Below are 10,799 nucleotides of genomic sequence, written 5' to 3'. Positions count from 1 at the left end.
CTGCCAGTAGAGGAGGGAAAGATTTTTTTCTGAGGGGACTTCATTAGTAGCTGTTCATACCTTAGTGATGGAAAGTGAAATGTGTTTTCATCCATGAAAGCATGGGACTACGTTTTGGGCGACCGTTACTCTCAGTTTGCACAAGCCTCATGTTGTCACCGGGCTGCAGGCTTCAAATAACTAACCCAGCCCTGTGAGCATAGGTGGAGACTCTCATCCTTACTTGCAGACAGAGGTTCTGGACCTTTAACAGCTGCATCTAGGCAGAAACTTAATAGGTGCTGCTTGACACCATCATTGGGAAGGGGCTGTGGCTAAATGGTAGAGCATCTGCTTGGCATGCAGAAGGTCCTGACTTCAGTCCCTGGCATCTCCAGTTAAAAGGGTCAGGTAGTAGCTGATGTGAAGGACATCTACTTGAGGGCCCTGGAGAGTCTCTGCAAGCTTGAGTAGGCAATACTGACCTGGATGGACCAATGGTCTGATTCAGTATAAGGCAGCCTCATGTGTCATGAACTGCAAGGCAAAAGGCCTTCTTCAGAAAAATAGGTGACAACCCCAGCATTGCCAGGCAACCATCTATACTGCATGTTCCACTAAGTCACTACATACTGGAGTGTATTTGGTGCTGCATGTTCCATGGATGTTGGTACATATATTGCATTTGTGAGACAGATTAATTTAACCTACCTCAAGGTTGTTGTGAGGACAAAGCCACACATGCTGCCTCAAAGTCCTTGGAGGAAGTGCGGGATAACAATGTAACCAATGAGCAGTTAACCATGAGAGCTACATTTGCCCCTAGAGGTAATACACATACTCTATTGCACAGGTAACTGATGGTCCTTTTGTCCTAGGGCTGCTAGACCTTTGCCCAGGGATAATAAACTGCCTTTCTAGCAAGCAAGACTCTAGTTTTGGTCCACAGCAGATGGGAGCAGAGGGAGTGAAGGGAATAGCAGGACAGAAGGTGGCGTTTTTAAAGAGATGTAAGCACCATGTATTAATAAATATTTGGAAACCTTACTGTTGCATTGCACCACCAAGCTGTGATCCTGACCACACTGGGTCATTTTATTACTAATTTGCAGGAAGAGGTGCTGATTAGCTTGCCCTGGCAGTTTTACCTATCACTTTTTGCGATGACACACTGCACTATGAACCACAGCTTGTCCTCCTGAAACCACTGACCCAATGTTGCCAGTTATTGAGTCATCGGTCTTCACTGGTGGCAAGGCATATCTTACAGGGTACTTGTGCCCACTTTAAAAATACTCAAACCATTATTAACCCAGCTGGTGATTAAAAAACAAATGGACAGACCCTGCAGGTATGTGTTGTTTAAAACATATTTTATTTTCACCAATGCTGGAGAGTACAGACTACCTGACAGAGAAATGTAGCCCAGATGCTCTTTGGGATTGTGGTCTCTGCCTGAAATAGATAAGCACATATGCATCCTCTGCAGGTTACAGTAACATTTTGCTAGACCTGCAAACCACAGAATGGCAAGTGGGAGATGAGGCTATCCTAGACTACAAGCACCTGTGAAGCTTTCTTTATGGCACTGGAGGAGCTTCCTTTGCTCTCCTGTATGGGAGCAAAATGCCTATTTCCCCCTCATACGTACACAAGACATAAACATACACGCACAGCTTTCTCTTTGCCCCTTCCTTGAATTTTTTTTTGGGGGGGGGGAATATCCAATAATCTATGAAAGAGCCATTTGCTTCCAAATTCTGTTTGGGTTCTGGGTTCCTGCTCCATTTCCCTCTCTAGCAGTACAGTCCTAAACAGAGTTAACACCCTTCCTAGGTCCATTAATGACATGACTAATAACCACTGATAAATCCATCCTCCGTAAATTTGTTGAATCCCTTTTTAAAGCCCTCCAAACTGTGACCATCACTGTACATATGGTAGAGCAAGCAATTCCAATCAGTGGGATCCTCTGAGATAGGGAAAGCATTTTCTGGTTCCTTACAGAAGCATATGACTGGGGAAAAAAATCTATCTTGCCTCATCACTTTTCTTGAAATGCGTTACAAACTCCAGTTTGTTAAAAACTCAACAATAATAAATGTTATGGATTTAGAGGCAACTCCATCACATACACTCTCCTTTTCAGTCTAGACAGCAGTCAAGGATGGGGTGGGGTGTCTTTCTGCATAGCAACAGGAATCAGCTGCTGTTAACCAAAAATAAAAGAAGACCAGATCCTAGCAAGTACTTCAGTAACCTCAATAATAACAGAGGCATTTCTAGCTGTGTTCCATATAACAGACATAATATCCTCAGGTGCAGTGTCTACTAGGAGAAAGAGGAGAGTTTTCCATGGGCTTCTTAATGTGGACTCTATTTCCAAAAGCATATTTAGATTTTCAGAGCAACCACATGCATGTTGCACACAGATAGTAGATGCATCCAAGTGGTTTGCTGAAAAATTGATAGTTCTGGTGGCAATATATGGACAGCAAGCCACCAGTTTTATGACAAGGAAGTTGTGTGAGTGGCTTCCACTCTGACTGCACAAGTTTAGATGGAATAAAAGGCCACCTTAGTAATTATTGATGAGGCACAATATCCACCGGTGGGACAGGAAAGTTCCTTTTTCCTACGAGCTATTTAAGTTCACTGAAGAATACCAGGAGTGACTTGAGTGTTTGTTCAGAGAACAGGACAAGGGCTCTAAGACCACAGACCCAAATCATTCCTTGATGACAATGGGGAAAGTGCAGCTGAGGCTCCAGAACTATGTTAGTGGGAATCAGCATCTTGGTGTACCAAACAGAGAGAACAGGGCTCAACTTGCTTTGTTATATCCTGGCAATGAACACAGAGCAAGTGATACCTTAGAACAGAGTTAGTGGTACAACAAGCCATGGTGGGAAAAGGAGGAGGAATTTGTATGATGTGGTCACATGTTATGAAGTCTATGGGGTAAACACATCCATGTGCCTAGAGTTCCATGCTGAGAACTCTTCTTAAGCCCCCTGTCCACCTGGGCATGCACACACTGTTTCCTGACCAGAAACAGCCCCAGGAGCTGTTATTTGCTCCATTGGGAAATTCTATGGACTGATGGCTACAGGTAAGTTTCCCCAATGGGGCAAAGAGTGTCTCCCTGGGAATATTCTATGTTGGAAAAAATAGCATGGGGGGGGGAGATTAAGCCCCCTCTCCATGTGTTACGTGGTCCCAGTTCAAATCAGGCTCCTGCACATCTGAGAAGTGAATTCCAAGCATGGAACTCCTGGAATAAACCTGATCCAAAGTCCTCTTGGCAGCCACATGTCTACCACATGAACTTTGTAACATGTGAGTGGGTCTCTGAGACAAGAGGTGGTGTAGGTATGGGAATTAGTAATCTCATAGGCCAGCTCCTTTAACTATGGTTAAGAGACTGCTAGAATTTTAGTTGCCTCAGACCTGTGACCTGCTTTTATATGGGTGAGAAAAACTGATCCAGCTGTCATCTTTGTGATGCTTAATCTGCTGTCAGGGAGATCAGGTGATCTTTGATCTGGTCCTAGAAATATATGACAGCTTGTGCTTTTCAAAGACATCTGCACCAACATTCTTATAGGCTGACCAGGTGGCTCTTCTGTACATTTCAACAAGGCCATGCATGCAACTGAAAGTCTTCCAAGGTTGTTTCACTAACTCCTTGTCAATGACCAAGCACAAGCTGCTCATGTTACATATGCTGGAGCCTAAGTTACAGGCTGCCTGTCTCTCACTGGCAAGGGTATTTCCATGTATAGATTTGCCACAAGGAGGATTCTGTGAGGGTATTCCAGAATTATCTATCCTGCTTTCTAAAGAAATGTTCTTGGTCTCCTTAGTGAATTAAGGAACTTTAGGAAGACATGGAGAGGGCTTACTCTAGTAATGAGTACGTATGGATCTTCACAGAATCCCATCTCCTTATTTAATGAAAACATGTTTTAAAATGTTAAGGATTAACTAAATTAATTTTTCATACAGCTACAGTACTTTTTGCTGAGAAAAGTTTAGAGAAGGTAGTCCTGCATTGGTCCAACCCAAACACAATGCTTTCCTAGCACAACATATAGTACTGAGAATGGTTTTCAGACTGTGGATAATGCACATATGCAAATTCATATTTGCACATATGTGCATATCAAAACACCTCAGAGGCTATTATATTCTCACAACTCCTGTTAGCTTTCTGCTCATAAAGCTCCAACAAAGCAGCACCATGAACTGAGCTGCTCTTTGGGAGGACATGTTTTGCATGCACAAGTTCCTCGGTTCCTGGCATCTCCAGTTAAACAAGCTCAGGTAACAGGGATGGGAAAAGTCTTAACCCAAGACCTTGGACAGCTGCTACTAGTCAGTGTGAATAATACCTGGCTAGATAAAGCAGTGCTCTAACCTAGTATGAGGAAGCTTCAGGTATCCAATACATTAAATGAGAAATGTGATCTGATGCATTTTAACTAATTTTATGAGCACAAGCCACTCTGGAAGCCCCTCAGGATTGAAAAGCAGACTATAAATAAATAAAAGAGGTGATACTGATGCATGTGCTTGCAAAAGCTTGTGTGGGGATGGTTGCTCAGCGATGAAGCTGTGCTGCATTGTGTGTATGTTTGCCATCAAGTATGAGGGCTGGGCTTAGTGAACAGGCAGCCTGTGATCCTTTCTCCCTATATATCCAGAAGAAGCAGATTCCTTCCTGCAGCTTTCTGTTACCATTGCAGTCAGGGCCATCTTTAATGCACTGCAGCATGGCTCTTTCCCACCAGAGAAGCAAAAGGTTTCAGAAGCAATGAAACCAAGGGGCAGCAAAGAGGGCTTCCCCCTTCTAGTATTCTGCTAACCCACCCGCAGGCAAAGTATAACAGCTTCACAGCAAACTGCATCAGTAAACATCCTAGTATGAATAAATATGGAGCCAGCACTGTTGGAGTACAAGGTCATAGATTTTCTGTCAACCCACTGATATATTTTCTCATCCAGTAAACATACATAAGGAAATCTTTTATTTGTCTTGCCACCATTCTTAACTATTGTAATTTTGGTCTTGGTATGCAGGAATTCCAGGAAACAGGTTTTCTGCAGGATACCTGAGCATGGGATGCTGCATGATTCCACACAAACCAGAATTCTACCAGATTCACAAAAATATTCCAGGCATCCTGGCCCACTACTGATAAATTCACCGTACTGCCCCCCCTTTCCCCAGTCCTTCTTCCCCCCCCCCCCCCCCATGCTTGATAGTTTTGTTTCTTCAGTTTGCTCAGCCTCCCTTCTGTGGCTTGCAGGTATGACTCTTGGACTGCATGCTTCTCTTGGAGAACTCGTGCCTAATATCAACATGCCAGAGAAAAATGACTGGACATCTCAGAGCGAGGGCACAGTCAGTTGGGTTGAGATTTGCCTCTTGCAGCTGGCTTACTATTCATTTTGGGCTCTGACACTTCTTGGGTGTTTCCCTATAGCTCCAGGGTTACAAGCAGAAGGCAGAGTTCATATGGCTGTGGAAGAGAGCTTTGCTCATTAAGTACAGCAGCTTTTTGGACCCAGTCACAGCCTTGTGCAATACATTCTATGGCTTAATGCATAGCATCCTTCTGTCCCCACATGCCCCACTACTATTGATCTCTCCCCTGCAGGAAACAGACAAATCAGTGATGGTTAGCAGAGCCTCCTGAAGCCAGATTAAGAGGAAAACCCTTGCTATGAAATGTGTGGCAGGGCCTGTGCAGCAGCCTTCTTCTGCAGCCCCCACTTTCAGTGGAACATTCTGAGCCAGGCAGAGCAGGTGGGGACCTCTTGGGCTGGGACCTGAGAAATGGGAATGGAGCAAATCACATGCTTGGCACAGGGACCTTCTCGCTGTTCTTCCTTGGGGATGACTTGACCTCAGGTGATCTCCCACACAGGGAGGTCAGCAGGGGCAATCTTTTGAGCTAAATAAAGGAACCAGCATGACTTCCTGAAAGTCCTTTGCAACTCCCCTTCCCCAACCAAAAGGCTGTCCTTATCCTTTCTCTGTGCCCTTAATATATCCCGCCACCCTGAGAGAGACTAGGAGGAAAGAAATCCCTGATTTTTAAAAAAAACAAAACAAAAAAACAACCCAGACACTAGAAAAGACCCAGACAGAGTTATGTGCATCTTAGAAGGTGACTCAAAACAGCACAGACACATTCCAGAAAAGCCTCTGCTTGGCCAGAAGTGCTGCCACACAGGGTCACTGAAAGTGAACAGGGGAGCTCCTTCGGCTTTAGCCACTGTGTCCAAGAAGGTCATAAACTTCCCTTTCCCTGCCTACACATGGAGTTGTAGAACGCTTGGTCTCCCAAAGCAGTTAACCTAATATGAACACCTTCACAAGGCTGATGAGACTTCCCAGTTGCCTCAGAATTTCTGTAAAGACTCTCACAGCCTCCAGACTTGCTGAAGTTCTGCAAGGATGAAGACTTGTTTGGAATCCTGGATTGTGCCTTGACATATTATGACTGCAATTAGTAATGGGCTTGTTACACTGCCAAGCAAAGAGCTGAGAGGGGGAAGCAGCTGATTTGGGTCATGCCATGCTGTGTTCTTGTCTCTGTTGCATCCCCAGAACAAGCAGGGTGGGGAGTGTGGCATTCCAGCTTACCAGTTCCTGAGACGGTTGGTTCCTTCTTGCAGTTTGGTAACCTCAGAGATTTTTAACTTTGTTGACAACTTCAGACGTTTTTAGAGAGGCTCTGCAGTGAAGACAGAACTACTCCTCCCCTTCTCCGACACATTTTTGAATCTTAAATTTATTTCACAGTCCAAAAAAGGGGCGTAGAAGATTCCAAAAACAGGTAGGTCTACTTGCTAAAAAATTGTGTAAATTATGTCCTGAGACACCTGGTGCAACAGGAACCTTCATTTTCTGTAAAAATTGTTTCTGTAGCAATAATCTTTTTTTTTTAAATAAGCAATTTAAAAAGAAACATCTTTTCAGATTGTTGTGACACCTAAAGTAGAACTGACTGGGATTTCTGCTGTGGCTGGAATTCCGGGGGTGGGTGGGGTGAATTTGGTATTTTTCTAGGCCACCATGCAGCTGACAACGTAGGCTGTCACCTATGAAAGGTTATGCCACAAAATTATTGGTAAGTCTTTAAGCTTCCATGGAACTTGGTAATTTATGCTGCAACAGGGCTGCTCTTCTGGAATTCACACCTACACAAGGTGTTTGGGAGGGCAGTCCCATCAAGGTGGTCTGCAAATGCAAAAACAGTAAACAGAAAACCGAGTTAGGCCACTGGACCACTAACATTGTGCCTCTGCTTCTTGTAGGGGGATGTATGCAAAGTTCCAATGATGGGAGCTGAAAAATATTATCATTCCAAAACTTGTAGGGCTCAGGTAACTGTTGTGCTTCAAGAGCAAACTGGGACACTAGGCTTTCAACACAGGATGGTGGGCTTGAAAGAAGGGAAGATAAAAACGCAATGCTTTTACAGATTGCAAACCAGTAGCATATCCAGCTATTTTATCTGTTCCTACTCTTCTCTTCCATATCAGTATGATCACAGCAATCCCACTAATTCAGCTCCTGCCTTATCTTTGCTGCACCCTCTCCCTCCTTCACTCTGTGAAACTCCCACAATGGGAGTGTCCGAGAAGACCGAGCTGACAGAGTCTGGATCCGACATTTTCCTCTCTGCCTTCTGGGCCCCTTTATTTGCCTCTTTGGGGGAGCGGTTGGGCTTGCATTTGCCATTCTGGCCTTGTGCATTACTTGGTGTCATGTGGCGCTTTGATACTTCCTTGCCTCCAGCCACCTCAGCATTGTGGTTAGGAGTGGTGCTGAGCATCGAGGAATTGATGCTGTCCTCCTGTTGGTTGGCCTGCTTCTCACTGCTGCGGCAACAGCAACGGCATGGGGTCAGGTAAAGGTAGATGAGCACAAGGATGACACTCAAGATGCAGCCAACAAGTGTGGTGTAGGCAGTGTTGAGTGTGTCAGAGGCCCCATGCTGGGTGAAGTTATGGACTGTCACATGCACATAGAGGGTCTCGTTGAACACCTGGCTTACCGCATAGCAGATATATGGGCCCATGTCCTCCATGCTAATGTTGCTTATCTGCAGACTTCCATTGGTCAGCACAAGCATAGAGCTATTGTTATTCTCCTGAGGGACACGCTCGAATCTGGGTGTCACCCATTCTCTGATGGTTACCCCTCGCTGCCTGGTGTCACAACTGATGGTCACATTATCTCCTCGGTAGGCTATGAATGACTGCTCCATGACTTTGGTGCAGTTCATAAACTCTGGGTTGCTGAGGCTTAAGATTCTGATCCCTTTCCTGTTCTGATCTATGTCACATCTGAGCTCCTCTTCAAAGTCCACAGCTGAGCTCAGCTGCCGTTTCTGCCAGTGACTGAAGAGGTTGTAGAGCGGACAGCTGCAGGTGAGGGGGTTGCCATGCATGTAAAGCCCATTCTTCACCCAGGCTGGGAGGTCCTTCAGGGCATCCACAGGAAAGGTCTTGATTTTGTTGCTAGACAGGTCCAGCAATTCAAGTTCTGGAAGCAAAGCTCCATCTTTTTTCACCAGCTCCAGGGGGAAGCGAGTGATCATATTATGGCTCAGGTACAATTTCTGGAGGCTAGCCATCTCCTCAAAAGCAGTGAGGTCAAGCCTGGAGAGTCTGTTCTTGTAGAGAAGGAGCACTTCCAGCTCCTTCAGCTTACTGAAGAGGTTCTCTCCTAGAAAAGCAATTAAATTAGAAGAGAGGTCCAAGTACTTCAGATGAGGGAGATTGATGAAGGCCTCAGTGGAGACAAAGATCAGGTGGTTGTGGTTGAGGAGCAGAGAGTGGAGATGAAGGAGCCGGGAAGGGGCCCACTCTGCTCGCACATGGGTCAGGTTGTTATGGCTCAAGTCCAAGACAGCTGCATATGGGGGCAAATGCAAAGGCAAGCCTTTCAAGTCCGCATTAGAGCAGCTGATGATGTTGCTGGCACACACACAGTCCTTGGGGCAGCTCAGTGCCATCCCACCTCGGTGGGCAGTGCCAAAGCTCAGCAGCAGGAGCAGCAGCAGACAGGCAGAGCCCCCCAAGCTCGGTGCCAGCCTTCGACGGGACACTGAGGCATCTTGAAACCACATGGTAAGACTCAGCGAAGGAAGGTCAAGGTCTTGTCACAGAGAGGCGTGGAGGCTGCGACCATCGGGGGCCGGGGACGCTTGGCGGGTGTCCCGCGGCGTTCATCACCAGAGCCGCACCTGCCGGCTCCACCTGCTGCGCCAGGCCAGGCGAAGGAAGGCGAAGGCCGAGCCCGTGCCGTCGGCTCCCTCCAGCCCCGCCGCGTTCCGCCTCGACCAGCGCAGCCCGGCTCCTGCTTGCCCGCCCGCTCCGCCTCTGCTCAGCATGTCCGTCGAGCCCTGCAGGCGGCCACGCGGTGTTGCACTGCGCCAACCACAGCCTCCCCGCTCGGCAGCGCCTCTCGCGCGCCCGCCGCCGCCGCCTCCCTCAGTCCCTCGCTCAGCCCATCCCGGCCGGTCGGCTCACCCAGCTCTCGCTTCTCATGCGGCGGCGGCGGCGGCTGCCGAGCAAGGGCGATCCGAACGGGGGAGCCGCACAGCCCCGTAAGTCCTCGCCGCCGGGTTGGCGAGGGGCTTTCCCGGCGCTCTGCGTGCTGCCGAGAGAGGCTGAAAACGCGGAGCTTCCGGGGCTGCGGAGCAAAAGATGCAGGAGGCGCGCAGGAGGGGCTCCGCCGGCGGCTCGGCTGGATGCAGGCAGGAAGGGCGCGCTGTCTGGTTGCGCGCGCGCGTCCAACGAAGGAGGGCGAGGCTCCGGCACACCAGCGCGCCCGGCACACTCCCGCTCACACGCCCACCCCCAGAAGAGGCCGTCCTTCCCCCCCGTGCTTCGAGAGATTGCTCAGGACGCCGCGGGTTTCGACCCTCGGACCAGCCTCCCTGGCCGCGGGCACCCCCGTCCTTTCCTCTTACTGTTTTGAGGGAATAAAGTTCGTGAGGCGGGCGATGCCACGAGAGAGGGGCCCGTAATTAGCCGCGGCCGGGGACCGCGCGAGCTCATAGGGCTGGATGCCAGTCGTCTGACCAATGAAGTGCGGCGGGGTTTTAACCTGTGACGTGCCGAATTGCATGAGCCCTGAGACTGCCACCTCCTCTAATAATAAAGCCCTTATGCGCCAAGATGGGGAAGATGGCGAGAGGAAGCTTTTAGGAATCAGGCTGCCGCTGCTTCTCTTAACGGTGGCAGGAAAACGGATGAAGTTAAAAGCGCGAGGGGATGATACCCTTCCCGAGTTGTGTATGATCGCTTCCCCGCTGCGTGTGGCTTGTGTGTGACGGTCTTCAGAGGCGCAGGGGCTTGAGCTGGTCGCGAGGACGAATCTATTAAAGGCGGTCAGGTGCTTAACCAGGAATTACAAAGGTGGAGGTTTCAAAAAATACAGGAACAACTCGATTGCATCGCTTCCCGGATAGGAACTGCGCCGTCCTCTGCTTCCATCTTCAAGCCCTATTTTAAGTACGATTGTTGTGACATCCGTGCCTTTATTACAGGTGCAGCAGGCAGACCCATCCCCAATTGTCACGACACTAGTAGTTAGCCGCACAGGGTGAGAGGAAGGCTGTTTTCACAAGTGATGCTTAAATTGGATTTGCATTTCCCACATTTACAATTCAAATATAAAACTTCATTGTCTAGAATATCTCTTTTCCTCCCCAGCCACAGTGAAGTCTAAGCATTTGTACTGTATATGCAGCTGCTCACACATTCACCCCTTGCTGTCCTTGCTTCTCCGCTCT

General features: G+C 48.0%; 1 protein-coding gene across 1 annotated transcript; it reads right to left on the bottom strand.

Moving 5' to 3' along the window:
• Positions 1-7,541: 7,541 nt before the first annotated feature.
• On the bottom strand, positions 7,542-9,014 carry AMIGO1 (adhesion molecule with Ig-like domain 1). Its single transcript, XM_015424189.1, has one exon. The coding sequence runs from the start codon at positions 9,012-9,014 to the stop codon at positions 7,542-7,544; it is 1,473 nt and encodes a 490-aa protein (XP_015279675.1).
• Between the last annotated feature and the right edge of the window lie 1,785 nt (positions 9,015-10,799).

This window comes from Gekko japonicus, unplaced genomic scaffold (assembly GCF_001447785.1).
Source record: "Gekko japonicus isolate JY-2015 unplaced genomic scaffold, Gekko_japonicus_V1.1 scaffold1380, whole genome shotgun sequence".
NCBI classification, from domain to species: Eukaryota; Metazoa; Chordata; class Lepidosauria; order Squamata; family Gekkonidae; genus Gekko; species Gekko japonicus.
This window is presented reverse-complemented; position numbering and strand designations above follow the sequence as displayed.